A 27,911-nucleotide genomic window follows, 5' to 3' on the forward strand; every position below is an offset into this window, starting at 1 on the left:
ACAATGTCCATATTAAGGAAAGCATATATTTAATACAAATGCATATTTGTGTTTTTAGTGTGGAAAACCTGTAAGTTGCCTTTTGAAATATATAGCCCAGCTAAAATATGTACTATCATTTATGTAAGAATAAACATAATGACCATGTACCTCTTGGCTTTGTACAGAGCTGGGAAGCTGAGTCACTACAGGCTAGCAGATAAAGGCATTATAAGGAAGTATGGTACCATAAGAAAACAACAAAACAAAAACAGGGTTTCTTTTCAAGAGCTTTTTACTTGTAATTTGTTGTACATAATCAATGAGTACAATGTAGAATCTGAGAAATTTCAAATGAGGCCACTTTTTTAGCTGCTACTAGCATGAACTGTACAGATATTTTTTCCATCTAAGAAATAAGAAACTCTTCTGAGTAGCAAATAGCTAGCCAAATGATTGATTTGATTCTAATTATAGCAACACAGTTCTGATGAGTTAGTATTTCTTGAGTGATTTCCCTTAAATGTAAGGAAAACTTAGGTGTTTCTGTGATTATATTTAATTCCACTTGGAATTTAGACAAAAATGACCTTTCATTCAACCCAGCCTGTAGTTGTTGGACTGGATTAAGTATTACTATCAGTTGCCAGCTGTAAGAAGAGATAAAACAAGGAGCATTCTATTACAAAATTATAAATTTCTATTGCTTCACCTTTAGGAAGGCAGACCTTCCCCCCTAAAAAAAATGGGCCAGTAGGGTCATAAAACAGATTTTATTAAAGTTCAATCACCTTAAGTGACTGAAGGTTATGACATTCTATCTAGCAGGTGGTGGTAATATTAAGCCTAAAATCCAGAGTGCACAAACATTTTCAAGGTTTTTATCATCCTTAATTCATTAAATAACCCCCATGGAATAGGTTAGTATTATCTATGTAACTAATGAGGAAGCAGAAAAATTAATGACCCACATCATCTGCCTGACAACCAGAACTCTTATCAGAAATGAGAAGCTTTCTCCTAGTTCAGTGGGTGAAGACCGTATCAGAAAGACAGGATTCAGCCAGCATGGTAGAGCAGAAAAAATCTATTCTGTTTAGTATATAAATTTCTGTTCTGACTTAAAGTCGAGCTGTAGCAAAGAAACAAAAAGCATAAAGATGTTTGCAGAAGAGCTGTCAATGCATTTCTTCTACTACCTCACACATAGAGAGCTTTGAAATTTCTTAGGCCCTAATCAGTTAATTTACATTAAAGGTTTTTTCATTAAAAAGTATCACAAATGAGAAATGCAAGCAAGAGAAAAGCACAATATAGGAAATTCAGCAGGTAGTATCAGGTTAGACTTACTTTAGGTAAGAATCTTGCTCACACCTGGAGAACACTTGAGTTTGAAGGTTTTGGGTCTCTACTCCAGAAAGTGGGAATTTTGTTTTCCCCTTCCAAACTGGAAGAATATTTTCAGGAAGAATTTTTGTCTTGGAGAATTTAACAGTGTTACCCAAGGTTGTATCTTTAAGGGTGGTTCATTTTCTCTGACCCTTTGTTACGCAGAGTAGAGTACCAGGGGTCCTAAGAAATGTTCTGTTCTTGTCCATTATACTGATTTAGTCAGGATTAATTTGATTTCAAAGTGCAGAACAGTGGTTAAAACTTGTTTTCAGAAATAAACTTTGGAAGAGAAAAACATTGTAAAACATATAGGTAATGTTTCTTCAGTTTCTTGTTCAACCAATGAGAAAAGGGCATTGCCTTTTTTTTAAACCATTAATCATTTCTCAATAAATGCGAGATCCTGTTGAACATTAAAAAAAAGAGTCTGGCTGACTTTCATGGTTGGAACACCTCTTGGTTTCTGGGTCTAATATAACTTTTGAAATAGTTTTCTTAAAAACAAAACAAAACCTGCTGGCATCTAAATTAATGACTAAAGCACTAATTAATGATTACTGAAGCAAACCCTGAAATTTAACACTTGGCACAAACAACAAAAAGTTGATTTATCCAAAAAGTTGAGGTATCCATAGTAAGTGGTTTTTAAGAAGCAGGAATAGTGACAACGGTAGAATTTGTGATCATGAATCACTAGGACAAAGTGGCATTCAGCAGGAAAGAAAGCAGTAGTTGTCACAACTGTGGGATAAGCAGAGATGGATTATGTCTTTGTAATGTGGGATAAATGAGAGGCTCAGCAAAGCCTGGCAGAGGGGTCTGACCCACTGGCATTTATGTAGGACTGTGTTTGAGGATTAACCAAAGGGTGAATTATTTTTGACCTACGTCTCCATCCAAGAGCTCCTCTTCCTTGGGAGATCTTCTTGACACACACTAATGTTCCCTCCATGTCATTCATCAGAAATGGGGAGAATTTTTAGAAAACAGGTCTAAACTCTTATTCCAGAGAAGCATTTCACAGTTAGAACAGTGACCTCAAAAATAAAATTATGAAGAGCAAGTGAAAATCTGGTTTCAGAGTTACACTAGGAGTCTCCCTATTAGCAACTTAACAGTGGTCAATGGTCCTGAGAAAGTTTTTAGTTGCAAGGTATTCCAATCCCAGGGATCTGATCTGAGTAAAGTAGGCAGTTGGAGTTGTCAAGAATAAACAGTGATTACTCAGTATGCACCGAGTCTGGAACAGACTTGTTTCTAACGGCCCATGGTAGGCATGACTACAGCAGGTGAGGAAAGAGAAGCATCTTCTTCTTTCCACTGAGAAGTGATAGTCTTTAGCTGAGTGTAGAATTGGATGCCCTACAGAGAACAAAGAAAGAAAAGAGTTATCATTATATGCCTGGGGGTTTCATGATTCTTCTTTTAATCAACTTTTGAAGGAGGTATTGTGAAATGCTATTCATGTTCCTACTTGCAGAATAGGTGCAACCAGAATTCAATATATTATTCATGTGATAATCTACGTAAAACACTTAACATATTACCTGGCACATAGTAAAGAGTCAAATCTTAGCTATCATTATGCTAAAACTAGCCAAGAACATCTAAATGGAAAAACTGGACAATGTAAACTGTTAAACTTTATTTATAAGAATAGGCTTGAGCAAAAGAGAATAGAGTGTGCAAATTTAACACACAATATTACTAGCAACCTAGAAGAGTACTGATAGAACACAACTCACTAGCTTGATTAAAATACACCTCTAGAATTAATAGACAAAATCTGGGCCATGTTAATATAGTGAAAACAATTTTAGAGATTATTAAATATTTTCAATATAAGATACAACTAAAGTTTACATTTTATTATGTAAGAATGATACATTTATGTCTTCTTTACAGAATGAAAAATAGCAATTTAATTACCTAAGAATTTAAGACTTCAAACTCTGCATAAGGTCAGTCTTTTACTCTATGAAGCCTCACTTACTGCTGCTTCACTTACTAGAGTAATGTACAGTAATTAAACAAAGGCATGGGGGGTTGGGGGAAAAAACCCCAAACCAACAAACTTTTAAGCAACAGTTTTACTCTGCTTCCCTTGAAATGTTTAATAGTATCAAATTAATCATTTTACAAAGGCTGTGACTAATGTACAAACTGGATAATCCATCTTGAAACAACCAGTGTTGTCTTAACCAGTTGGCCACACTGTCATACTCTGCTATGTAATCCCACATTTATTTATTATTAACCTATAAAGGGAGACCTGTATAGAAAACAAGTAATTTTTTACTGAAGGTTCCAAAACTGCTGTTATTTCTGTGGGACTACAAAGAACTTTTCACTAGGCCATTTGTCCAACACGTATTTGGTTACTTGCTCTGGTGCTACATCCTTCAGATAAGTAAATAATAATTACAGTGTGATAAGGGCTTCTTAACATGAGTTAAACAGTCCCATTGACTTGCCTCTGTCTACCTCTCTAACCTCATCTCTTACTACTCTCTGCCTCATTCACTCACTGGGCTCCAACCCATTTCTACAGTTTGATCATGCCATGCCTGGTCTTGCTTTAGGGTATATGCACAAGTTGAAGGATGTGACAATGGTGGTAATTTGGTTCCAGATCTGCTTTATATAGTTATTTTTTATTTGATGCTATACTTATAGCATTTATTATATTTAGAATATTGTTTAATATACAGAAGGTGCTCAATAAAATTTTTAGTAAATGAGTGACTGTAACAGGAAATGTGTGGTGGGAGCACTTGAGGGACCTACCCAACCCAGCACTTGAGGGGATGGTGGTCAGAGGTGGCTTTCTTTAGCAAGTCCACACTTTAAACTGGTGGTTAACAGTCAGATGAAGGAGGGTAGAAAGGGGATGTAGGAAGAAAGGGTCATAGGCAGAGGAGACGGCATATACATGCTCTTCCCCCAAAACTCTGTTGCCTTGAGTTATTCAGGAAATAGCAAACTTTTATTAACTTTTATATCTTTTCTAAGGTACCTACTGACAAGCACTGCTGAACAACATATATCCTCACAGAAGCTGCCGGCAGCCCCTTCCTTGCAGAATCCTTGTTCCTGAATATGTTCAAGAGAGTTTCTTAGAGGAAAAATATTTTTTTAAAACTTGAAGTTACCTGTTTGCCATAGAAATTGGTGTCTCCCCTGAAGGAAGCGCGAGAGCCGGTGAATGAGAACATTGGCAAAGGCACTGGAATGGGCACATTCACCCCAACCTAAAGCAGAACAAAGCCATGTCAACCACTAAGAAAAAGACTCCACAAGGGACTCTCCATTTAGAAGCACAAGTGCTGGGCACCAGAGAGACCAATTTAACTACCCACCTTCCACCCGATCCTCCATCCCATGAACTTTTATTCCTGAGGAAGAAACGGGGCATCAAGGGAGAGCAAAGGGCAGTGACTGATCACTGTTTAACCTTCTCCCCTTACACAGGAAACTGTAAATGGCTACAAGAATCTCCCAAAAATTCTGTTCACAAACCTGTCCAACATCCACCAGGTGGGAATATTTCCGAGCAGTGGCTCCATTGGTGGTGAAGATGGCTGTTCCATTTCCATATGGGTTGTCGTTTACAATCTTGATGGCTTCATCCAAAGTGTCTGTTTCCAGAACTACAAGAACTGGGCCAAAAATCTCCTCCTTGTAACAGGTCATGTTTGGCTGCCAGGAGTGATGCATTGGAAAAGAAGTCAGTATATTTTGCTTATTTGGTATTTTATTACCCACAGCTTACATGCACAGTTTTTAGGTTAGTAATCTCTTTTCATTTTAAATCACCTGTAAAAAAAAAAAGTCCTTTCTTGCCATGTTCCATCTTCCAAGCTACCAATCATAAGTAACTTGAAACTTGTATTTCTATAATGACATAACTACACGCCTTTCTTTTATGCACTGTATTTTTTGATCTCATGACCCATCACTAGCTTCCTGATTTATGCCTGTATTACTTGTTTACACAACTGTTATGTTACTGAAAAGCTACCTGAAAATTCATTTTAGAAATAAAATATTTATTAAAAACATAACAGGAGAATTTTTCTATTTAAAGAAATCCTGTGGTAAGTTTTCTGTAACATAAATAATCCTTTCTCATTCATTCCTTTGCCTGCTAAACGAGTCTGTCCATTTTTATTTTGGTATCAGGTCACATTAAATATTCAAAACATCTTTCACCACTGCAGCTGTGTTTGTAGCTGGATAAGTGGATTTTTTTCTCAGTGATTCTGTGGCAAGAAATCTCATAATTTCTATTATACTTAGATTCAACTCTTGATTATTCAGGATTGTAATAGGAATAGTGGGGATATATGAACTTCAAAAAAAAAAAAACACCCCTCAATGTAGTTATTAATTTTAGGTAAGCAACTTTCAGAGTTTTGATAAATATAAAAATTGACAACAATTCTTTTTCTTTTGTTGCTTTCTGCTGAAGATGCAGGTATTCAATAAACACTGAAAGTGAAGTGCAAGTGTTAGTCACTCAGTCGTGTCCGACTCTTTGCAACCCCATGGACTCTAGCCCTCCAGGTTCATCTGTCCATGGAATTCCTCAGGCAGGAATACTAGAGTGGGCTGCTATTCCTCCTCCAGAGGCTCTTCCCAACCCAGGGATTCAACCTGGGTCTCCTTCATTGCAGGTGGATTCTTTACTGCTGAGCCAGTACTGGGAGGGCTCAATAAACACTGGGTGGTTGATATATTGTATTTGTGACAGAGGCTATTTATCCCTGCAAAGCCAAAAATATTTACTCTTTATCCCTTAAGGGAAAGTTTTCCAACCATTGATATAGTGGAAAGAGGTTGGGAGTCAGGAGGGGCGACTCATTTGGACTTGAGATAAAATAATTGAGTAATTCTGGCAAGAGATGAGGTCTCTAGTCATTAAATGTCTTCATTTATAAATTAGAGGAATGAGATTCCATTGTCTCCAGTGGTGCCTTCAGCTCACATGTTTGTGAAATAAATAATTTAGAGTTGTTCACCTTGACATTTGAAATGATGGTTGGCCCAACAAAGTTCCCATTTTCATAACCTTTGACTTTAATACTTCGCCCATCAAGAAGGATGGAAGCTCCTTCCTTTGTTCCACTATCAATCAGATTACAGACACGCTCTTTTGCCTGGGGGGTGATCAGAGGGCCAAGATCAGCTCCAGGCTGGTCTCCTGTAAAACAACACGGAAGTATTTAAGGTCTTTATGAACATAAATGATGAGTGATAACTAAAGATGAATCTGAATGCAAGTAATCCAGTACAAAGAGAGGCAGTGATAAGAATAAACATGATTGCTCCCACTGGACAAGGCCAACGCAAAAACCCAGAGCTTAGTGCTAGAGATGCAGTCTAAAAATTGGTTACCTGCATTGACTCTTAGTTTTTTGGCACGTTCTACCAGCTCTGGCAGCCACTTCTTAGCTTCTCCCACAAGGATTGCTGTTGAAAGAGCCATGCAGCGCTGACCAGCAGCTCCAAATGCTGCCCCAACCAACTGGTTCAGGGTATTTTCCTTATTTGCATCTGGCATGACTACTCCATGGTTCTTGGCTCCCTAAGGAAATACAGAAAGTACATGAATCTTCCTTGGTAAAATACAATTAGGCTAAGAAATTAAAGAGTCTAAGTTTTCAGATGAGAATTTAAGAAAAGGACTTGAGAATTTATCCTATGTTGCTTTGAAAGGAGATTTATTATCATTTTGAAATTGTGTAAGTCCTGGTAACACTGAGTAAAGTCTCCAAGGTACTTTTTCTTCACTTTCTCAGCTGAAAGCCTGACAGGTGTTTGTTTAGATCAAAATTAAAAAAAAAAAAAAAAACCTACCCCAAACAAAATACTGTCTAAATCATATTCAGATTGACAGGGTAAACACTTCATCCAGGAACCAAGGAGAACTCCCTTCTCTTTTCTAAGTTAGGTAGGAAAGAATCTGTTGTTTGTTAGGGTTTCTAGTTATATGAAGAGTGATGTAAACAAAGGGTTTGCCAGCTGAAAGGCAAAACAGGAGGGAGACCTCCTGATAGATAATTTGTAGAAAGAAGTTCCCCTAATTGACTTGTTTCTAGATACACAGTCTCATAAATTTCTATATAGGATAATACAGGGTCATTTCCACATATTTATAGATATAGCTATAGTTGAACACATGAATATATACCTTGTCTGCTACTTAACTATATCACATTACACAGAGTATTAATGTTAGACACAAAATACATTGACGAAATGTAGTGAACTGGCAAGGGCATAAATCAAATTGGCCAAAACACATCCAGCCATGAAAAGAAATAAATGGGCATATTATGAATAGTTTCTAAGCCTGTGGATAGGTGGCTTCCCTTTCTGCAATATTAGTGGAAGGGTAAGAATGGCAACTGGACATTATATTTAGTATCAAATGACCACAAAGTATTTGGCAAGGATCTAGTTACTAAGGAACAGCAAAACTGTGCAACCAAGTAAACCACACTCAGATATCATACAGGGATATTTGGCTCTTTACTAAACCACCACCACCACAGTGCCTTAAATAGCCTGGACTCTTAGGGAAGATCATATCTTTAACATTAGTAGTTAGGATTTGCCTTAAAGGCAGGAAGGATGAGGGCTAGCTGAAAGCATGGGATGAAGGAAGAAACAGGGCCAGAAACACAATTTTGGGTTAAAGCCCAAAGAATCTGAATATCTTTCTTCAGGAGAAATGTGACCTTATCACCAAGATTACCTGGATAAAATAAAAGATAACTAAAGTGACTGAGAATAAAATTCATCACAACATTTGTGGTTAAAGTAAAGACAACCAGGATGAAATGTGAATAAAGAAACACTGGCATTAGAGTGGGATGAGTGGTCCCTCTGCTGAAGGGCTTTTTCCAGGTAATTTTAATACATACAACAGAATTTGGGGGAAAAAGGAATAAGAAGTCACCATATTGGCTTGAACTCTCTTGCCATGTCTTGACCCTCGCTCGAAGATGTACTCTCCTGCCTGGTTGGATCCCACAAAGCTGATTGCTTTGATATCCGGATGATCACAAATAAAATTTACAGCTTTAAGAAGAAAATAAATGATTATCACAAAGGAAGAAGGGGCTGTGGGCTTCTCAGAATAGCAAATATGTCCTTTTCTCACAGCTATGAATGAGAAGTTTCATACTTTTGTTTTCTTGCCCTGGAATCCCCTTTTGGAGTTCTGTCCTTGTTCTCTTAAATTCTTTTTTTTTTTTGGTCACGCAGCACCATTAGTTGGATCTTAGCTCCCCAACCTGGGACTAAACCTGTGCCCTATCCGCGCCCCCCCAAACCCTGGCAGTGGAAGTGCGGAGTCTTAACCACAGGACCACGAGAAAAGTCCCTCTCTTAAATTCTTTAAACTACCAATTCTATTTAAACCTCTTCTCTTTCATTATTTTTCCCAATTGCCAGTCCAGAATTTTTACTTTAACTCTGAAGGCTACAACTCCTATTTTCCTCCAAAATAAAAGCCTTTCAATACTTGACTCTTCCTTTTGTCTTTTATGAATATGATATTTCCTCAACTGTCACTTGCACTGGAACTTTCAGATATTACTGTGCCCTCATGTGAGAGGCAAGAGAGCACAGTATTTAAAAGTAAAAACCATGGTTGGCCTGTTTAGGTATACACATCCCAACTTTTGACAGTTTCCAGCAACATGACTTTGGGCAAAATCAGCTAATTTCATTATGCCTCAATTTTCTCATCTGTAAAGTGGGAAGATAATAGTACCTACCTGAAAGAGTGATTGTAAAGATTGAATGAGACAACAGATGGAAGGCATTGGGAACAGTGCTTGAAACAAGGAAGCACTTTTTTAAGTATCAGCCATTATTATATGAATCAGAAGGACTTCGGTACCTCTGCGGTCTATAAATTATGAGTTTAATAATGTAAAACTTTCTCTTTAATTTTAACTATCTTGCCCCAACCATAGTTATTTGTCCTAATATATTCTGTAGGGCAAGAAGCACTGCTACTCCCCAGTTAGTTACCTTAGCACAGAGATGGCAAAACAGTCAACAAACATTTCTTCAAACAAGGAGGTTACCTATTATTAGTAAATCCCTTCATCCCTAAAACACCCCATCACTGACTCAACACCTTGGCTTTTGGTAGCCAGATTTAAGTGCCAGGTCCAGAGGGGAAGGTACCTTCATGTTGTCCATGGATGATATTCAGTGTTCCATCAGGGGCACCAGAGTCCTGAAACAACTTGGCAAGAAGCATAGTTGCTCCAGGCACTCGCTCTGATGGTTTCATCAGGAAGGTATTTCCACACACCATGGCCATGGGAAACATCCAAAGGGGGATCATGGCAGGAAAATTGAATGGAGCGATGCCTGCGCACACCCCCAGAGGCAGACGGTAGGAATAAAGGTCCATGTCTTTGGTGATGGATGGCATGGTCTCCCCTAGTATGAGGGATGTCACACTGCAGGCATGCTCAACCACCTCTGGAACAGAGAAGCAGCAGTCAGGCGGGCAGCTCTTCACACTGCCCAGTACCTAGCTTCATCATGCTTCAGTCAGCCCTGAGGGGCAAGGCCAGTGACAGACGGAAAAAGCACCGATTCGCTATGTGAAGAGGTTGCATGAAGTGAGATCATCTGAATGGAAAGGAGGCAGTGAAATGCATAAACCATCTGGAAGATCACTGCAGTACAATAATGAAGTAAACCAACAGCACAGATACCCAGGTACTGTCATTTCCCGCAAGTATTAGGATATCCTGGGATAGCAAAACCTACATAAAGGAAGCAGCAGTCCCCCACTCTGGGCAACTCTTATCTTCCTTTGCTTCTTCCCAATGTCCCTGAACTCCCCTAGAGGGACTCCCTGCTTACGAAGGCCTCGAAACACATCTCCTTCGGCATCTGCCAGGGTCTTCCCTTGTTCCAGCGTGATCAACCTGGCAATTTCTTTCTAGGGAGAAAACACACAAATGGAAAACAATGCAAGGATGTGCCTTCCTTTAGTTCTCAGGCAGCCAAAAAAGAATAAAAGTCAGGAATCTTTGGAGGGAGAGAGCCATGATCTATGTCTCTCTGGACTGTACAGTTAAGGAGGGCAGCTGACAGGGCCTCTATGAATAGAGTAACAACTAGCACCGAAATAACACTTTGGGAAATTATACCATTCAGCTTTCTTACCAAGTTCTCTTTAATGAGTTGTTGATAGCGGAGCAGGACCTGCTGACGGCTTAATATTGAAGTGTCTGCCCACGCAGGAAAAGTACGTTTGCAGGAAGAAACTGCTGCATCCATTTCAGCCTTGGTGGACTGAGGGACCCGACCAATGACCTCATTGGTGGCCTGATGGAAAAGGCAGCACATCAATCATCCTTTGCCCCTGCCCCACCTTCTTCATATAGTCACAGGGGCAGCGCTATGTGCTTCACAATAGAGACCCAGGTCCTTATTTTTCCCACTGTGTTCCCAGAATTCTAGGCTAGTGAGTTCAGGCCCCAAAGCAGCTTTCCTTACGGGATTGTGGATGTCGATCCATTTGTCACTTTTGGATTCAATAAATTTCCCATCAATGAAGAGTTTTACAGTTGGCTGAGGGAGAAGAAAAATAAACATAATACTTTGTATTAGTTAATTGCTTTACTTTTCTCTTTCCCTTTCACAAGGAGAAAAGAACTGGGGTTGATAACTGAATTTTCTGCTTTCTAGAAATGTCACCACTAGGAAAGAAACACACAATATACTCTTCTGTAGAGCTTATTAAGATGGGGCAGAACCTCTCGATACTGTGACCTCTCTGTAAATTGAAAATTCCCTGTAATCACACAGTGGAACTCCATGAGTAAACATATGTCACTGAGAAAGTGAAAGTCGACTCCATGAACTGTAGCTTGCCAAACTCCTCTGTCCATGGAATTCTTCAGGCAAGAATACTAAAGTGGGTAGCCATTCCCTTCTCCAGGGGATCTTCCTGACCCAGTGGTTGAACCCGGCTCTCCTGCACTGCAGGCAGATTCTTTACCATCTGAGCCACCGGGGAAGCCCATGTTGCTGACAACCTTATACTAAAAAAGCAGCAGACTCTGTGTTAACAAAGATTAGCTATTATGATTTGTTGGCCCAGCTGACTTTCTGGCACATTACCATGACCATGTCTTATTTTTATGATCAAAATATTCTTAAAAAACATTTCTGTGTGTAGCTTTTCTAAGAAGCAGCTTGTTTTCATTAAATTTTCAAATGTGGTCTCTGGGCCAAAAAAGGTGAAAGACCTCTTACACTGTTGGTGGGAATGAAAACTAGTACAGCCGCTATGGAGAACAGTGTGGAGATTTCTTAAAAAACTGGAATTAGAACTGGCATATGACCCAGCAATCCCACTTCTGGGCATACACACCGAGGAAACCAGATCTGAAAGAGACACGTGCACCCCAATGTTCATCGCAGCACTGTTTATAATAGCTAGGACATGGAAGCAACCTAGATGCCCATCAGCAGACGAATGGATAAGGAAGCTGTGGTACATATACACCATGGAATATTACTCAGCCATTAAAAAGAATTCATTTGAATCAGTTCTAATGAGATGGATGAAACTGGAGCCCATTATACAGAGTGAAGTAAGCCAGAAAGATAAAGACAAATACAGTATACTAACGCATATATATGGAATTTAGAAAGATGGTAACGATAACCCTATATGCAAAACAGAAAAAGAGACACAGAAGTACAGAACAGACTTTTGAACTCTGTGGGAGAAGATGAGGGTGGGATGTTTTGAGAGAACAGCATTGAAACATGTGTATTATCTAGGGTGAAACAGATCACTAGCCCAGGCTGGATGCATGAGACAAGTGCTCGGGCCTGGTGCACTGGGAAGACCCAGAGGAATCAGGTGGAGAGGGAGGTGGGAGGGGTGATCAGGATGGGGAATACATGTAAATCCATGGCTGATTCATATCAATGTATGACAAAAACCACTACAATATTGTGAAGTAATTAGCCTCCAACTAATTAAAATAAATGGAAAAAAAAATGTAAAAAAAAAAGGTGAAAGACTACTATGTTATAATATGTGCATGCTTCTACCTCAACAGGATTTTGAGCACCAGTCCTTACAGATCAGGTTTAGTTACTGCAAATGGCTAACAGACAGTAGGTCTGTAAAAACAACTCTAAAGGTTGTAAAGAAGACAACCTTTGCAGCACGGTCAAGAAAACCTTTAGAAGTCACGAAAATGTTTGTATCTTTGGACACAGTAATCCCAGTTCAGAAGGGAAATAATATAAAAGAAGTAAAAATAACAAAAGAAGATACAAATAAATGTTTGTTTTATAATACTGAAAAAAGGAATAAATTTAAATGTTATTTGGGAAAATTATTAGTTAATTCACACAATATCTACTTGATAGAATATTACATAGGCATTAAAAATCATAGTCATTGGAGAAGGAAATAGCAACGCACTCCAGTATTCTTGCCTGGAAAATCCCTGGACCTAGGAGCCTGGTAGGCTACAGTCCATGGGGTCACAAAGAGTCGGACACGACTGAGGGACTTCACCTTCTTTCACCTATATTGACAACAACTGATTATGTGAACTCCCTGACTTTGTTAGTAGGTTATTTTATGCTCCTCACTAAAGCTCAAAGTCGTTTATTCCAAAGTTTCATCTGTTTGAGGAAACTCTTTCAGGATAAAATCATCAGTTAACCGAGTTTCTGCCTGAATTTTTTCACTGATGAGGGCAGTGCCTTAAACTGCCCCCCTCCTTGTTTTTTTGGCAGGTAGGCATAAATATATTTAATAAATGTACAACTTAAGTCCTTTCAACCAAGGGAAAAAAAAAAAAATCACAGTCATGGTGGCTCAGGGGTAAAGAATCCGCCTGCCAATACAGGAGACGTGGGTTCAATCCCTGGTCTAGGAAGATCCCACATGCCGTGGAGCAACGAAGCCCGTGTGCCACACTACTGAACCTGCACTCTAGAGCCTGGGAGCCACAACTACTGGGCCCATGTGCCACAACTAGGAAGCCCGAGTGCCTTAAAGCCCGCGCTCTGCAATAAGAGAAACCACGGCAATGAGAAGCCTGCACACTGCAACTACAGAGGAGCCCCGACTGGCCACACCAGAGAAAAGCCTGGGCAGCAACGAAGACCAGCACAGCCCCAGATAAATAAAATTATTAAAAAAAAATCATAGCTATAAAGATCACTTTGCAATCCTGGAAGTGCTTACAACGTAACAGACATAATGCAAGATAAGAAAATCAAGACAGAAAACTTCAGATAAATTCTGATCACAATGATGTAAAGAAAATACCCCCAAACTGTACTGGACTCCTTTTCAGAAGTCAATCTTTATTACCAAATAAACTCACCACTGAAGACGAAGAGAAGGAGGATGCTTGCTGCCAACTGGAATTCACCTTGGAAGATACCTGGGAGGTAAAAGAGTGATTATTTTGATAAATGAGAGCAGAAAATTATTAAAAACTTAGTGAATGGCCACTAGCTGCTCAGTATTCTACTAGTTACTATGGGTATATGAAGAAGGACTTGGTGTTTGCTCTCAAGGGTCATATAGTCTTTAAAGAGAAAAGCTGTGAGGCTGTGAGACACAGCAAACTATGAGAGAATGAAAACTCATAACAATTACGTGTTCAATTTCTAGGATAGTCCTGATTTAAAAAAAGTGTTTTTTTCGTCATTAGACTGTATTTTTCTAGTTTTGACCTGATAAATGTAGTCACCTTAAATCTAAAAATAAGAAAACACTTAAGATGGTGTCTAACACAATAGGTGTTGAATATAAGACAGTATATAACCAAGTGTCAAATGTATGTATAATATGCCCATACAAATACTTAAATACGAGTGTTCATAGTAGTTTTACTGGTAACAGTGTAAAATTTGGGAGCAACTCAAAGGTTGGATGGGTGAATAGGGAAACTAGTATGGTATATTCAGATATTAGAATACTACTCAGCAATGAAAAGGAATCAACTATTGATAATGCAACATGGATAATTATAATAACTATACTGAGTGAAAGAAGTTAGACTTAAGAAGAGTACCTATATAAAACTAGAAAATGTAAACCATAGTGTCAGAAAGCAGATCAGTGGTTACCTAGAGATGATGGTGGAAGAAAAGACGAAGGTCAGAGGGATACATTTTGGGACAATTAATATATTCACTATCTTGACTGTGATGTTTTCACAGGTGTATACAAATATTAAAACATCAAATTATACACTTTATCTTAGATCAATTTTATTTTAATAAAGCTATTTTTAAAAATGCCACATACACCTAAGAGGAAAAGACTGTGTTATATTTAATAGAATTTAATCAGCAAATGGTTAGGGTGGGGGGATCAGTTAAAATAAAGTCACTCTCAAAAAATAGTTTGTATGTATGCTAAGGAAGTTGATTTAAGAAATATAGAAGTCTAATCGAAGTGAGCAAACTAAAATACTCAAGACTGGAATATAAAAGGAAGGTGCAGCCTAATAACCTATTTCCTTATCTGAAGAGAGACCACTTTAACCAAAGAGTTTAGGGCTGCATAAAGTATAAGAATCTGTTTGCGTGCCGACAGCACTATCCAGAGGAAAAGGTGCTGGTCCTTTGGGCCAGCAGTCTGTCAAAATGCCTAGTCTGCAGCTTCTCCTTTCACCACAAAAGCTATTTCAAACAAGCAACACCCTCCTGGAGACCACCATGTCTCATAGCCACGTTCCCAACACCAATATAGTACCCGGTACACAATAGGTGTTCAACAGCTATATTGCCTGATGTTCCCCACCCCAGACTTGGTTAGGTGTATTTTTCTGTACACCTAGTAGTCAGTATTTCCCTATTGAGTTTATTTGTCTGTGTTGTAATAGCCTAGGTATTTGTTTTTTACCCCAAGACTATAAATTCCATGGGGACAGGTACAGCATCTTGTTTACCTACTTTATAGCATTACGAGATCAAGACTGTTCAGGTATGAAAAACAGCTAGCATGTAGTTGGTGCTCATCAGACATTGCTACTATTATTGTATTACTACAAATAGTTATTTGCTCTCATTCCTTGCTATTTCAAAACATACCAATTTTCTTAAAATTTTCAACTCTGTTCCTTTCCCTCTCACTGAGCTGATCTTATTTTTTCTACTTCAGAGGAAACAGAAATCATGAGATGGAAACTTCCTCAACTTCCTACTAGCAAGCCTACCAAACTGACCGATGTTCATGATCTTTTCCTTTTACCTCTTATAGAGAAGGCAGCTACCAAGGTTCATGAGGACAGAGTAACTGGGAGACAGAGGTGCACAGTCAACGTCTGACTGAAGTATGTCTTCCAATTTAAGGCTAATCTCTGAATCTGTGCTCTGAAGTCAACTCTTCCTCCTGCCTCAGACACTTCCACCGATTATCCTTTCTTTCCTGTATCTTAAAACCTCTCTCCATCCAATAGAAAGGGTTCTCTATAAGAATTACAGTTATTTCTTTATCTCCCACTAGCTCCTCAATCAACTCCTACCTTTATAACTGAACACCAGTGACCTCCTCCATACCATGGACTCTTCCCAGTCCTTCTTGTACTTGACCTCTCAGCAGAGGTGAAGAGTTAACCAGACCACCTGTCCCAAATCCCCTTTCCACTTATATTCTGTGATGCCCTGGTATCTTTTCTATCTCTCAGGCCACATTTTCTCTGCCTCCTTTGTTGATTCCTTCTCCCATACCTGGCCTCTAACTGCTTGAGTTCCTGAACAAGGAGAGGTCCCAACTCTCCTTGGGTGATTTCATTAACTCTAGTGGCTTAATTAGCTAGATCCTGGTGATGCCCAAACCTTTAATTCTTCACCAAAATCTTCCTCATCAGGTAATACTTACATAACTGTCTTTACCACATCTCTACTTGGATATTATTTAGGTCCATGTTGGAAAAAGCTGACTTCCTCATCATCCTCCCACCAACCAGCTCTGTTTCCTACAACCTACCTTTCAGTGAATGGGGCCAATATCCACCTAGGTGCCCAACCAGAAACTTAAATGTCACCCTAACTCTTCTCTCTCTCTCTCTCCTCAGTGAATCAAACAAGTCCTGGCAATCTGTCCTCCCAGAAGTCTTGGAAATGCAACCCTTTTCTTGCTCCCTCTTACCACTCTACACCATCATTGTCTCTTACCTGGGTTTCCGAACAGGTAATGATTCCTAACAGGTCTCTTAGCCTTCAATCTTAAACCTCTGATTCTTGTTTCCACTCCAGAGCCAAAGGGTCTTTTTAAAACACAAACCTGGTCAGATCACTCCTTCGTTTAAAACCCACCAATGGCTTTCCGTTGTCCTTGGGATAAAGACTCACCTCGATGTTGCTTAGAAGATTCTACATAGTATCTTTACTTCTCTAGTTTCCTAGTTTGCTGCTCTCCTCCTTGCTCTCTCTATGCTCCAGGCATTCAGAACACGTCTTGTGCTCACACTGCCCTTGCACGTGCTGCTCCCTCTTGCCTGGAGTTGTTTCATCCCATTTGCTTGGCTCACGTCTATTCTTGAGCTCCCTATCACTTTGGGTACAGGTACAGGTCAGTTCTGTAGGCTTGCTAGTAGGAAGTTGAGGACGTTCTCATCTAATGGTTTTAGTCTCCTCTGAAGTAGAAAAAACAAGGTTAACTCCTGTGAGTGAGCGGTACAGTAGCAGAGTTGGAAGTTTTTAAGTCTCAATCTCAGGTCGAGGCTAAGTACCTGATTATGGAGTTCATAAAACACCTGAATTCCTCTAGTTCTCTTATCACACTAGAGAATAGCATTATTAAGTCTGTCTTCCCTTAGAACACTAGACAGTTATGTCCTCATCACCTGGTAGCATTCCTGGACTAGAGTAAGCACTCAGTAATATTCTGCAGAATGAATGAGTATACACCCAAGCAATTGTGGGATATTAATTTTACTTCATGTAAACTCTCTTACTGGCTTCTCAGGTGGTGCTAGCGGTAACGAACTCGGCTGCGAGGGCAGGAGACTTAAGAGGCGCGGGTTCGGGACTTCCCTGGTGGTCAAGTGGTTAAGACTCCATGCTCCCAAAGCAGGGGGAGCAGGTTTGATCCCTGGTCGGGGAACTGAGATCCCACATGTCGTGTGACATGGCCAGAAAAAAAAAGAGACTCAGGTTCAATCCCTGGCTTGGGAAGATTCCTTGGAGGAGGGCACGGCAACCCACTCCACTATTCTTGCCTGGAGAATCCCATGGACAGAGGAGCCTGGTGGGCTACAGTTTATAGGTTCGCAAAAAGTTGGACATGACTGAAGTGACTTAACACACAAGCAAACTCTCTTATAGGGCAGAAAATGTACAGATCAGCCAAGGAGAGCATTCTAGGCCACTTAATTTTATTCTGTCACATGCACCTGCTGTCAAGAGGGCATAAAAGGCACTACATCTGGTAAAATAAAACATTATCATTTAGTTTTTGACTAAATAATAGTCATTTAGTCTTTTTTTTTTTTTTTTTTTTCATTTAGTCTTTTCTTCATTTTCCAAGACACACTCATTAGTACTGTTACTGAAAAGAACTATCCTATCTCCAGTCACACCAAACTTCTTGATCTCTAGATGTTTATTTCACACTTGCTATTTCCTTTGGCAGGAACTCCCTTCTCTGGCTAAAGGCCTCCTACTCTTGCAGTACTCAAACCGAAATCAACTCCTTTTGGAAGCTTTTCTAGAATTGCACAGGTTGAGTTTGGGGCTCTTTCCCTAGGTTCCTGCAGTACTGTGTGAAGTCTTATTGTTTAACAATTATTGCATCACAATAGGAAGGCTTTTGGCGAATATTTTACTTCTATCTCCTTTCCTAAAGTTTGGGCCAGATTCTGACACAGAAAGAGATGCTTAGACTTAAGTCCTGAATTCTCAGCAACATCAGTTACTAGCTGGGAAACCTTTAAGACTTTTAAGACTGCCAGAAGAAACATCAACCTTAAGACCTTTAAGACTGCCGGAGGAAATATCAACAACCTCAGATACGCAGATGATACCACCTTAATGGCAGAAAGTGAAGAGGAACTAACAAGCCTCTTGATGAAAGTGAAAGAGAGTGAAAAAGCTGGCCTAAAACTTAACATTCAAAAAACTAAGAAGATGGCATCTGGTCCCATCACTTCATAGCAAATAGATGGGGAAAAAATGGAAACAGTGACAGACTTTATTTTCGTGTGCTCCAAAATCACAAGTGGATGGGTGAATGCAGCCATGAAATTAAAAGATGCTTACTCCTTGGAAGAAAAGGTATGACAAACATAGACAGTTTAAAAAGCAGGTATTAAAAAAGGTATTAAAAAGCAGAGACACTACTATGCCAACATATGTCCATCGAGTCAAAGCTACAGTAGTCATGTATGGACGTGAGAGTTGGACAATAATAAACACTGAGCGCTGAAGAATTGATGCTTTCAAACTGTGGTGTTGGAGAAGACTCCTGAGAGTCCCTTGGACCGCAAGGAGATCAAACCCCAGTCAATCTTAAAAGGAAATCAGTCCTGAATATTCATTGGAAAGACTGATGCTGAAACTGAAGTTTCAATACTTTGGCCACTTGATGCAAAGAGCCAACTCATTGGAAAAAACTCTGATGCTGGGAAAGACTAAAGGCAGGAGGAGAAGAGGACAGGATGAGATGGTTGAATGGCATCACTGACTCAATGAAGATGAGTTTGAGCAAACTCTGGGAGGTGGTGAAGGACAGGGAAGTCTGGCGTGCTTCAGTCCGTGGGGTCACAGAGAGTCAGACACAACTTAGTGACTGAATAACAACAACTTACTTCATTAATTCTAATCTTCACAGATATTCTCAAAACTAGGACGTGGTGGAGCTGGAATAGAATCCAAGTATGATTGTGAAGCCTGTGTTCTTTCCACTGTATCACTGAAGAAAGTCACTGAGTCATATTAAGACCAGTTTTCTTTAAACGGGAGTGATAATATCTGGATTGCCAGAATCTAGACTACTCTCAAACTATCATGTTATAGTAACTCCTAATTGGCTTAGAATTATTATCTCTGTTCTTTTTCAGGTCAATGCAGAAGTTTCTGCAAATGAATCAGAAAAAAAGTGTTTATTTCCAAAATAAAGTACTTGGGGAGGGAGATTCTTTTCCTTGATACAAAGGACAACATAGTTTTTTTTAAGGCTCTCAATGACTTGTGATGGCAGAAGAGGCAAAGGAAAAAAAGCCAATTTAATAAAAGATTTCGAGGAGAAGTTGGTAATGGAAAATATAGGGTATAAATTTTGTTTTCTGACTACAAAACAAAAAAAAACCCACCAAAACCTAGAAAAACAGAACCAGGATTACATCAAGAAATATGAGTTAGGCCAGATCATTTGACAAATCCTTCCAGTCCATTCACACTGTCCCATTAAATGGCATATTTAAACAGGAACCTTTGCAGACTCTGCTAAGAATCTTAAAAATGCATAGTCTCTGGAGTAGAACTCACTGAACCTGATAAATACTAATGTTATCTATAAGCCCAGAAATACAGAAGTTCCCAAGCTGAACATGAGTAAGAAAAGCAAAGCTGTTTCTTGCAGGTTCGATAATGTTGCCTCATAATATAAGTCCTAGCTAGGCCTGAACAATGGGGAAAGGCTATGAACAGCTGGAAACAGCTACAGGCCTCAGGCATGTAGCTCCTGTAGCTCAACCACCTGTCCTTAGACTAGCTTCAGAGAAGATCTGAACACCCCCATCCCATTCCAACCCCAGGGGCAGAGGTGAGTTACACTAAGCTGATTTGGGGCTTCGCTGGTGGCTCAGACGGTAAAGAATCCACCTGCCATGCAGCAGACCTGGGTTCGATCTCTGGGTTGGCAAGATCCCCTGGAAGAGGGCATGGCAACCCACTCCAGTATTCTTGCCTGGAGAACCCCCATGGACAAAGGGGCCTGGCAGGCTACAGTCCATGGGGTCGCACAGTGGGACACGACTGAGCGACTAAGCACAGCACAGCACAAGCTGACTCTGGGGTGGGAACTTGGAACTTACACTTCTTGCCTTCCTTGGTTCCCATTTTCTATCACCTATTTTAGAGATGTTTAATTCTTTGCACGTGCTTGGAACAAACTGGGAGCATTTAACTATGTGTCCTTATTCAACGCCAACAAAACACTGTAACTCTGCCAGAAAGTTAAACAAAGTCTTGGCAAGCAAAGGCACAATAGTCCACAGCCTGTGGAACATGCAAAGAGCCATAGCTGGGGAAAACAGCTCAGCAAATGACTGCTTTCGGGAAAACGGAGTGAACATTCCGAGAAGGAGATTCAAAGTTCATTCACTGACCCCCGCCCCCAGGCTTTACCTCGGATTGCAGACCGTGAAGGAGGGTGGGGGAAGGGGACAATTTGGACGTTCCCGGCCCAATGCTAAGAAAGGTGACCAGAAGGGGAGCTTCTGGGGCAGAGAGGTGGCTGGTGCAGAAGTGAAAGGGAAGACGGTGGGCAGACCGACAGAGGTGAGGGCAAGGGAGTGTCGGCAGGGACCGGGCAAGCCTCGAAGAGGACAGTGGACCAGAGCCAGAGAAGGCGGGAGGCTCAAGAATAAAAGGGTCAGGGCTGAGAGACCAGGGCTGGATCCAACGAAGGCGGGTACTGAGTGAGGTGTGGGACAGGGCCGCACAGGTCAGATGGGCACAGAGAAGGGTCAGCCATGAAGGGGCTAGCTCAGAGAGCGGATGCAAAGGACGAATTTCGAGCTTCGCAACCCCTTGGCGCCACCCTCACTCGCCTGCAGGATCCGGGCCCGCAATGCCGCCGCCGCCGCCGCCACCGCCGCCATGGCTCTGAGCTGCCTCTTCTCAGTCCCCGCACCTCTACAGTCTGAGACGATCCAGAAGCTCTGCTGCAGCCAGGCCTCGCCTCTCCATCCTGACCCACCTCCTCACTGGCGGAAAGGACAATCTCCCCTAGCCAATTACTCGCCCTAATGCCTGACTCCGCCCCTCAGTCCCCAGCCCTGGGGGAATACGATTGGGCAGAAGTGATAGCGCTCTCGCCCTGTTCTACCTCAACAAATTCTGTTGGCGGAGGTGTAGGGAAGACACGGCGCGACTTGAGGTGTTCTATATCGAGCACATGAGGAAGACGCCCCCGAACCCGGAACTGCGATTGGCCACAGGCACAACCGCGGCCCCGCCCACTCACTGAGGGAAGTAAATAAGTTCCTGCAAGAATTTTTGCAGTAGCTCCGCCTCATCCACTGCGCGAGGGGAGGTGTGGCTAGCACCGGGGGGCGGGCCTATGGAAAGATTGCCCTTATGGGGGCGGGGAGACGAACCCGGCTCCTGGGTTTGAGGGTAGGGTTTCTCTTTGGGGGCGTGGCTTACGGATCCAAGCTTTCCCGCCGACGGTTGGCCACGTCACGTGACATGGGTTGGAAGATGGCGTCTCCCACGGACGGTAAGAGCCGGCTTAGAGACCTTTCGCCTGCCACATCCTTCTGTGCTCTCCTGGGAACTTCCAGTTTCCATCTGCCACTCGAATTTACATTTATTTCGTGGGCTCCTCTCCTTTCCCTTCCACTTCTTTTCTAACCGATGTGGGTGCTTCTTCAGCTCGCCGGTTTTTCACAGCGGCTCCAGAGGTGCCTGGTTATTTCTCAGTGTACCAGGCAGATGGAGGAGGGCGCCCGCTTGGGACCTTTTCTGGGCAAAAGGACGAGGGTTGCCCTCGTCCTCCTTTAGCCTCATTTGGGTGAGGCTGATGGCCGAGGAAGAGATACTGATGAGGAAAGGAGGCGCCTTAGTGTAGCTTTCCCCTCCGGGCGCCTCACAGGAAAAGGTCAGTTCTTTTCTCTTTGGGCATCTGGAACGAATTTTTGATTTTCTTAAGCGCTATCTAGGGTTAGTGACTGACCTCATCCCGGGATTGAACCACAAGAGGAAGATAATTCTCTCCTGTTTCCTTAGATTGGGACTGTTGCCCTGGCAGCTAGGGAAGCAGGAGACCCTCTCGGTCCCTAGCCTTGAGTCCCGAGGAAAATAGAACTGAGCTTTTTAGCGTAGTCGTGTACACGTCTCTACCTCTCTTGTTTCTGCTTTATGAATTGTTTCTTAAGGCTGAGTGACTGAACGATTTCTGCTTATATGCAACTCATCTCAGATAGCAATTGAGTGGTTTTGGTATATCCCCAGGCTTTTGCTCTCCGTTCTGTTTTAGGATTAAGGTCTTGCAGGCATTTATGAACTGTTTTTGCTTCGACTATTCCATCCCCATGTCCATTTCACCGATATGTAGTTTTCTCTCGTTTTGTGTTTGGAAGGAATCTTGAAAGTTCATTTCAGGAATGAGGAACTTGTGGGCAGAAAAGCTATACTGAGATCCTACTTTATGAAAGGCATTTTACTAGGTACATTGAGAGAGAAGATGATTAATCAAACATGTAAACACTTCGGCAGTTTCAATTCTCATTTAAATGTCACCTCCCAGAAAGGCTTTCACAGAACACAGTATCTGGACTTGCCCCTCTTCACCATTATTCACTTTCTCAGTACCTTCATTGACAGAATAGTTTATTATGTTAAGTTTGCCCCTTTCACTCCAGATTGAAAATTCTAAGTCTGTTTCATTGGTAGTTGGATCTCAGGGCTTACCACAGTGCCTCGCCTACTGGCAAGCAGTAGGTCTTCAATTCATGTTTATTGAAAGAATGATTAGATATATGCTTAAATAATATTTTAAGGTTTTTGAGCATGGGTACATACTGTATGGGGCTTCCCTGGTGGCTCAGGAGTAAAGAATCCACCTGCCAATGCAGGAGACGTGGGTTCCTGGGTCAGGAAGATCCCCTGGAGAAGGAGATGGCAACACACTCCAGTATTCTTGCCTTGGAAATCCCATGGACAGAGGAGCCTGGCAGGCCACAGTCCATGGGGTTGCAAAGAGTCAGACATGATTTAGTTACTAAACAACAATGACAAGCAACCACATACTGTATAAGAAATTATGGGTATTGAAAGTCAAAAGAAATTCTTGATCCTGCCTGAGTGCTCTCTTGTTAAAAATGAAATGTCTTTTCTTTTTTTTTGGCCAGGAAAAAAGTATAGAGCATTTAAAAAGTTAGCCAAGGGAATGCGGAGTTGTTATTTATTTAATGGGTATAGACTTTCAGATTGGGAACATGAAAAAGTTGTAGCAATGGATGGTGATGACGGTTGCAAAGCAGTGTGAATGTATTTAATGCCACTGAACTGTACACTTAATACTGGCTAAAATGGTATGTTTTATGTAATTCTTACCACAGTTGAAAAAAAGTCAGCCAAGTGATGGAAGTAATGGCTATGAAAATTTTTAGTTTATAACTAAGTTGTCTTTATATTTTTGTTCCTTATGTTTGATTTTCCTTTGTCTTCTCTCAATTTCTTTTCCTTCCTTTGGCCAGGAAGAATATTGGAAATGTGGTTTTTTTTTTCCTTTTGCTTTTTAACCATATCCACTCTCACTCTATTTGCACGCTTGACTTTAAAAGTTTTCATGCTCATCTTTTGCAAGTTTTATCCTTTTCCCTCTTAGTCTTTTTAATCTGACAAAAACAGGTTGAACACTTTGAACTTAAATTTTATATCTAAATAAGTGTCTTATCCTAAAATATACTATTGCCTAGCTCTCTCACTTCTATTTTTAGAGTTCCACCTGTTTCTGTCTATAAGATTTAATTAAAATTATCTTGCTATGAAAAAAAGCTTTACTGTTTCTCTTTAATGCTTAATTTGCTGGGACCTCCTTGAAAAGGAGAAAATTGACATCTAAGTAGAGTCATTTATTACTTAAAGTATGAGAATAACACAGTAGAGTCAAGTTATGCCCAAGACTGTAGTATCATAAGGTCATGCTTGTTGGTTATTGAATCCTTCCCTCAATAAGTTTGTTTTTGTTATGGTTGAACTTTCCATAAGAGGTATTCCTTGGAAGTTTGAAGATTGGGATTTTGTGTATCACATATCTAGTTAAGGCAGGTTTTTAGAGTTGAGTTCTTTACCAATTAGAATGCCGGTGGAAATTTCCTTAAATAGATTGGTTCAGCTAACACCCATCTTCTCACAGCAGTACAATAAAAAGGAAAGAAGAATAAAGGCAAAAATTTTTCTCCTTTCAATGAAAACATTTAGGATTTACTCTTTTAACTTTCCTGTCTGTCATACAGCAGTGTTAGCTATCAGTTCAGTTCAGTTCAGTTCAGTCGCTCAGTCGTGTCCGACTCTTTGCGACCCCATGAATCGCAGCACGCCAGGCCTCCCTGTCCATCACCAACTCTTGGAGTTTACTCAAACTCATGCCCATCGAGTCGGTGATGCCATCCAGCCATCTCATCCTCTGTCGTCCCGTTTTCCTCCTGCCCCCAATCCCTCCCAGCATCAGGGTCTTTTCCAATGAGTCAACTCTTCGCATGAGGTGGCCAAAGTACTGGAGTTTCGGCTTCAGCATCAGTCCTTCCAGTGAACACCTAGGACTGATCTCCTGTAGGATGGACTGGCTGGGTCTCCTTGCAGTCCAAGGGACTCTCAAGAGTCTTCTCCAACACCACAGTTCAAAAGCATCAATTTTTCGGCGCTCAGCTTTTTGCACAGTCCAACTCTCACATCCATACATGACCACTGGAAAAACCATAGTCTTGACCAGACAGACCTTTGTTGGCAAAGTAATGTCTCTGCTTTTTAATTCATCATTATACCCCTAATACTTATTTACCCTGTAACCTAAAGTTTGTACCTTTTGACCACTTTCCTCTAATTACCCCTCTTCTTACCCCCCACTTGTAATAACCATGAATGTGATCTCTTTTTCTGTGAGTTTGTGTTTGCTTGTTTTAGATTGTACTCATAAGTGAAGTCATATTATATTTGTTTTTATTTCATTTATCATAATGCCTTCAAAGTCCATATAGGTTGTCACAAGTGACAGGATTTCCTCATTTATATATGGCTGAATAATATTCCATTTGTGTGTGTGTGTGTATTTTCAAACTTTCTTCATCCATCAGTGGACACTTAGGTTGTTCCCATGTCTTGGCTATTGTAGGTAGTCCTGCTGTGAACTTGGGAGTTCCTTAGACTATTGGGAGGAAATTTTGTTTAGGGAAAAGGACATGTTGAAAGATTTTATAAATATGTACATTTTCTCGGGAGTGAGTTCATAGCTTTTTTTTTTTCAGATTTTCAAAAATTTTGCTTACCCAGAACATGTTAAGAACCACTGTTTATATCATTAAATTAGCTAATTTATGCAACTAATTAGTACACTGAGCACAAAGTATGTACTCAACAAATGTTAACTGTTGCTGTTAATATTAAATACCTTCTGTGTTCCCAGGGCAAGAGTGGAGAAGAAATGGTGTCAAAAAATTAGGCAGGGGCTGGATCCTATAGGATTTTGTAGGTCACAATAGGTATGCATTCATGAATTTAGCTGGGAAGAAGTCTTTTAAGTTGGAGAGTGGCTTGAACTGATTGACATTTAACTTTCTGGAGAGTAGATTTGATAGTAGGGATGGGGAGAGGTAAGAATGGGAGCAGGGAGACCAGTAAGAGCCTCTTGAAGTGGTCCAGGAGAGAAGTGATTGTTCCTTGGTTAATTAATGAAATTTCAAAGTGTGTTTTAGAAAGAAACTACTGGATTTACTAATAGATTGGTAGTGGAAGAATGAAAGAAAGGGAGGCATGAAGGATGATCCCTGGATTTTTGGATTGAGAACTGGAGTTGATGGTGGCTTTGTTTACTGAGATGGAGAAGATGGGAATTATGGTTTTTCACACATGTTAATAGAGATGTCACATAGCCACTTAGATATATAACTCTGAAGTTCCAGGAAAATATTGGGGCTGGAAATAGAAATATGGAGTCCTTGGCATATAAATGGTGGTAAAGGGTATGGGGCTAGATGAGATTTCCTTGGGAGACTTTCAGTAGAGAGTGAAGCCAGCCTAGAGTGGGCCCTGAGTAGAAGGGGAGACTGAAGGAATTGGTGAGGAAGGAGAAGAACCAGCATAGTGGTTTTGTAGAAGCTGGAGTGTTTGAAGGAGAGTGGTCAGTGAGTGGATGCTGCAAAGAGGTCACATAAGAGAGAACAGAGAAGTGACCACTGGATTTAGCAACTATAGGTCATCAGTGAACTCCATGACAGCTGTTTCCATGCATGTAGGGGTAGAAGCCTGTTTGTGGTAGGCTAAAGAAAGACTGTGAGGTGAGGAAGAGGAGACAACAGGATGGACAGCTAAAAAACTTTTGCCGTGAAGGAGTGTGGAAGTCATGGGGTCAAGAGTTTCTTCAAAGAAGGTAAATTCCAGAGCAGACTGACTTGTTGAGTATGAGCCAGTAGAGAGGGTAGAAACTGGTTGTGCAATAGATCATTCATGATGGTGTCTTTGACAAAGCAAGAGAAGGTGGAATCCAGAGCCTGAGCAGAGGAGTTTGTCTTTTCTGAAAGCAGGGACTTCAGTGACTGGAAGGAAAGTCTGAGTATGAGTAAAGATGGGCTTCCCTGGTGGTTCATGTAGTAAAGAATCCTCCTGCAATGTAGGAGACCCGGGTTTAAGCCCTGGGTCTGGAAGATTCCCTGGAGAAGGGAATGGCAACCCACTCCAGTATTCTTGCCTGGAGAATTCCTTGGACAGAGAAGCCTGGGGGGGCTACAGTCCGTAGTGTCAGAGAGTCAGACACAACTGAACGACTAATACACACACAGACACTCACACACATACGTGAGTAAAGATACAGGTGGGTTGTGAACATTCACTTTTCCCAACACCCTACTAAAATGTCATTTCCCTTTTTAAAGACGGGGAGAGTAAGGAAATCGTTTATTTATGTAACATCATGGCTTAGTAGCATCAGTAGTCATAGAACTCAAATCTCTAGACTTCCAGGTGAGTGAGTGTTCCAGTTTATGTTCTTTGGGATTGATATGTCATAAAATGTAAAATAATGTGTTTTGTTCCTTCTTGGTTTATCTGGGTGTTTTGTTCTAGGGGCAGATCTAGAAGCATCTTTGCTAAGTTTTGAAAAACTTGACCGGGCTTCACCAGACCTTTGGCCAGAACAGTGTAAGTTTTTGGTTTCTTTATATCAAAATTGGTGGGAAAACCAGTGCTACTTTGAGGAACATTTTTGAAGAGTTATCATTTAACTGTAATGATTAAAATTTTATTTCAGAGGAAGAGACTGAATTCTGTGGTCTGGTAGTAAGAATAACTGTTTAGTAGTTCAGTTCTTTCAGAGCACAGTGTGACTCAGAAAATGATAGAGAACCTTTAAAAAAATTATTTTTAAAAGCTATATCTGTAATAACTCAGACAATATGAGATGTATCAAGTAATTCCTTGCCTCCTTTTTTTTTTTTAATTTTTTTTTCCTTGCCTCCTTTAAGTGCTGATAAAGTTAACTGCTGTTGTAGTTCAGTACAGAAATTTTGTATTTTTTTTAATGCTTATACAAGTAAGCAAATAAATATTTTAAAGTATATAGA

At 40.6% G+C, this 27,911-nt stretch overlaps 3 protein-coding genes across 9 annotated transcripts in view; 2 read left to right on the forward strand and 1 right to left on the reverse strand.

The window, feature by feature from the left end:
* BBOF1 (basal body orientation factor 1) overlaps positions 1–5,808 on the forward strand; it is a 38,509-nt gene extending 32,701 nt beyond the window's left edge. The window contains exons 12-13 of the mRNA XM_043472522.1: positions 3,277–3,332; positions 4,384–5,808. Of these exons, the coding sequence (XP_043328457.1) occupies positions 3,277–3,288 (12 nt within the window). The 3' untranslated portion in view covers positions 3,289–3,332; positions 4,384–5,808. The remainder of the gene's footprint in view (positions 1–3,276; positions 3,333–4,383) is intronic.
* ALDH6A1 (aldehyde dehydrogenase 6 family member A1) lies at positions 257–21,363 on the reverse strand. The gene is made up of 12 exons (XM_043472523.1): positions 21,180–21,363; positions 13,776–13,835; positions 10,909–10,983; positions 10,576–10,737; positions 10,270–10,348; positions 9,577–9,879; positions 8,336–8,457; positions 6,769–6,958; positions 6,393–6,574; positions 4,891–5,070; positions 4,524–4,622; positions 257–2,733 (listed from the first exon to the last, which is right to left on the reverse strand). The coding sequence occupies exons 1-12, from the start codon at positions 21,228–21,230 to the stop codon at positions 2,629–2,631; spliced, it is 1,608 nt and encodes a 535-aa protein (XP_043328458.1). The 5' UTR covers positions 21,231–21,363; the 3' UTR covers positions 257–2,628.
* Positions 21,364–21,533: 170 nt separating this feature from the next.
* LIN52 (lin-52 DREAM MuvB core complex component) overlaps positions 21,534–27,911 on the forward strand; it is a 108,623-nt gene continuing 102,245 nt past the window's right edge. For all 7 annotated transcript variants that reach the window (XM_043472532.1, XM_043472534.1, XM_043472539.1 and 4 more), the window contains exons 1-2: positions 21,534–21,850; positions 27,415–27,489. In XM_043472532.1, the coding sequence (XP_043328467.1) occupies positions 21,709–21,850; positions 27,415–27,489 (217 nt within the window). In that variant the 5' untranslated portion in view covers positions 21,534–21,708. The remainder of the gene's footprint in view (positions 21,851–27,414; positions 27,490–27,911) is intronic.

Source organism: Cervus canadensis, chromosome 6 (genome assembly GCF_019320065.1).
Source record: "Cervus canadensis isolate Bull #8, Minnesota chromosome 6, ASM1932006v1, whole genome shotgun sequence".
In the NCBI taxonomy this organism is placed as follows: domain Eukaryota; kingdom Metazoa; phylum Chordata; class Mammalia; order Artiodactyla; family Cervidae; genus Cervus; species Cervus canadensis.

Coding starts and splice junctions, on each gene's coding strand:
- ALDH6A1 (XM_043472523.1), bottom strand. CDS start 21,230: ATGGCGGCGGTGGCGGCGGCGGCGGCGGCATTGCGGGCCCGGATCCTG. Junction 10,349..10,575: donor AACTCATTAAAGAGAACTTG/GTAAGAAAGCTG, acceptor TTTTCTCCCTAG/AAAGAAATTGCCAGGTTGAT. Junction 4,623..4,890: donor ACCTGGTGGATGTTGGACAG/GTTTGTGAACAG, acceptor GTTCTGCTTTAG/GTTGGGGTGAATGTGCCCAT.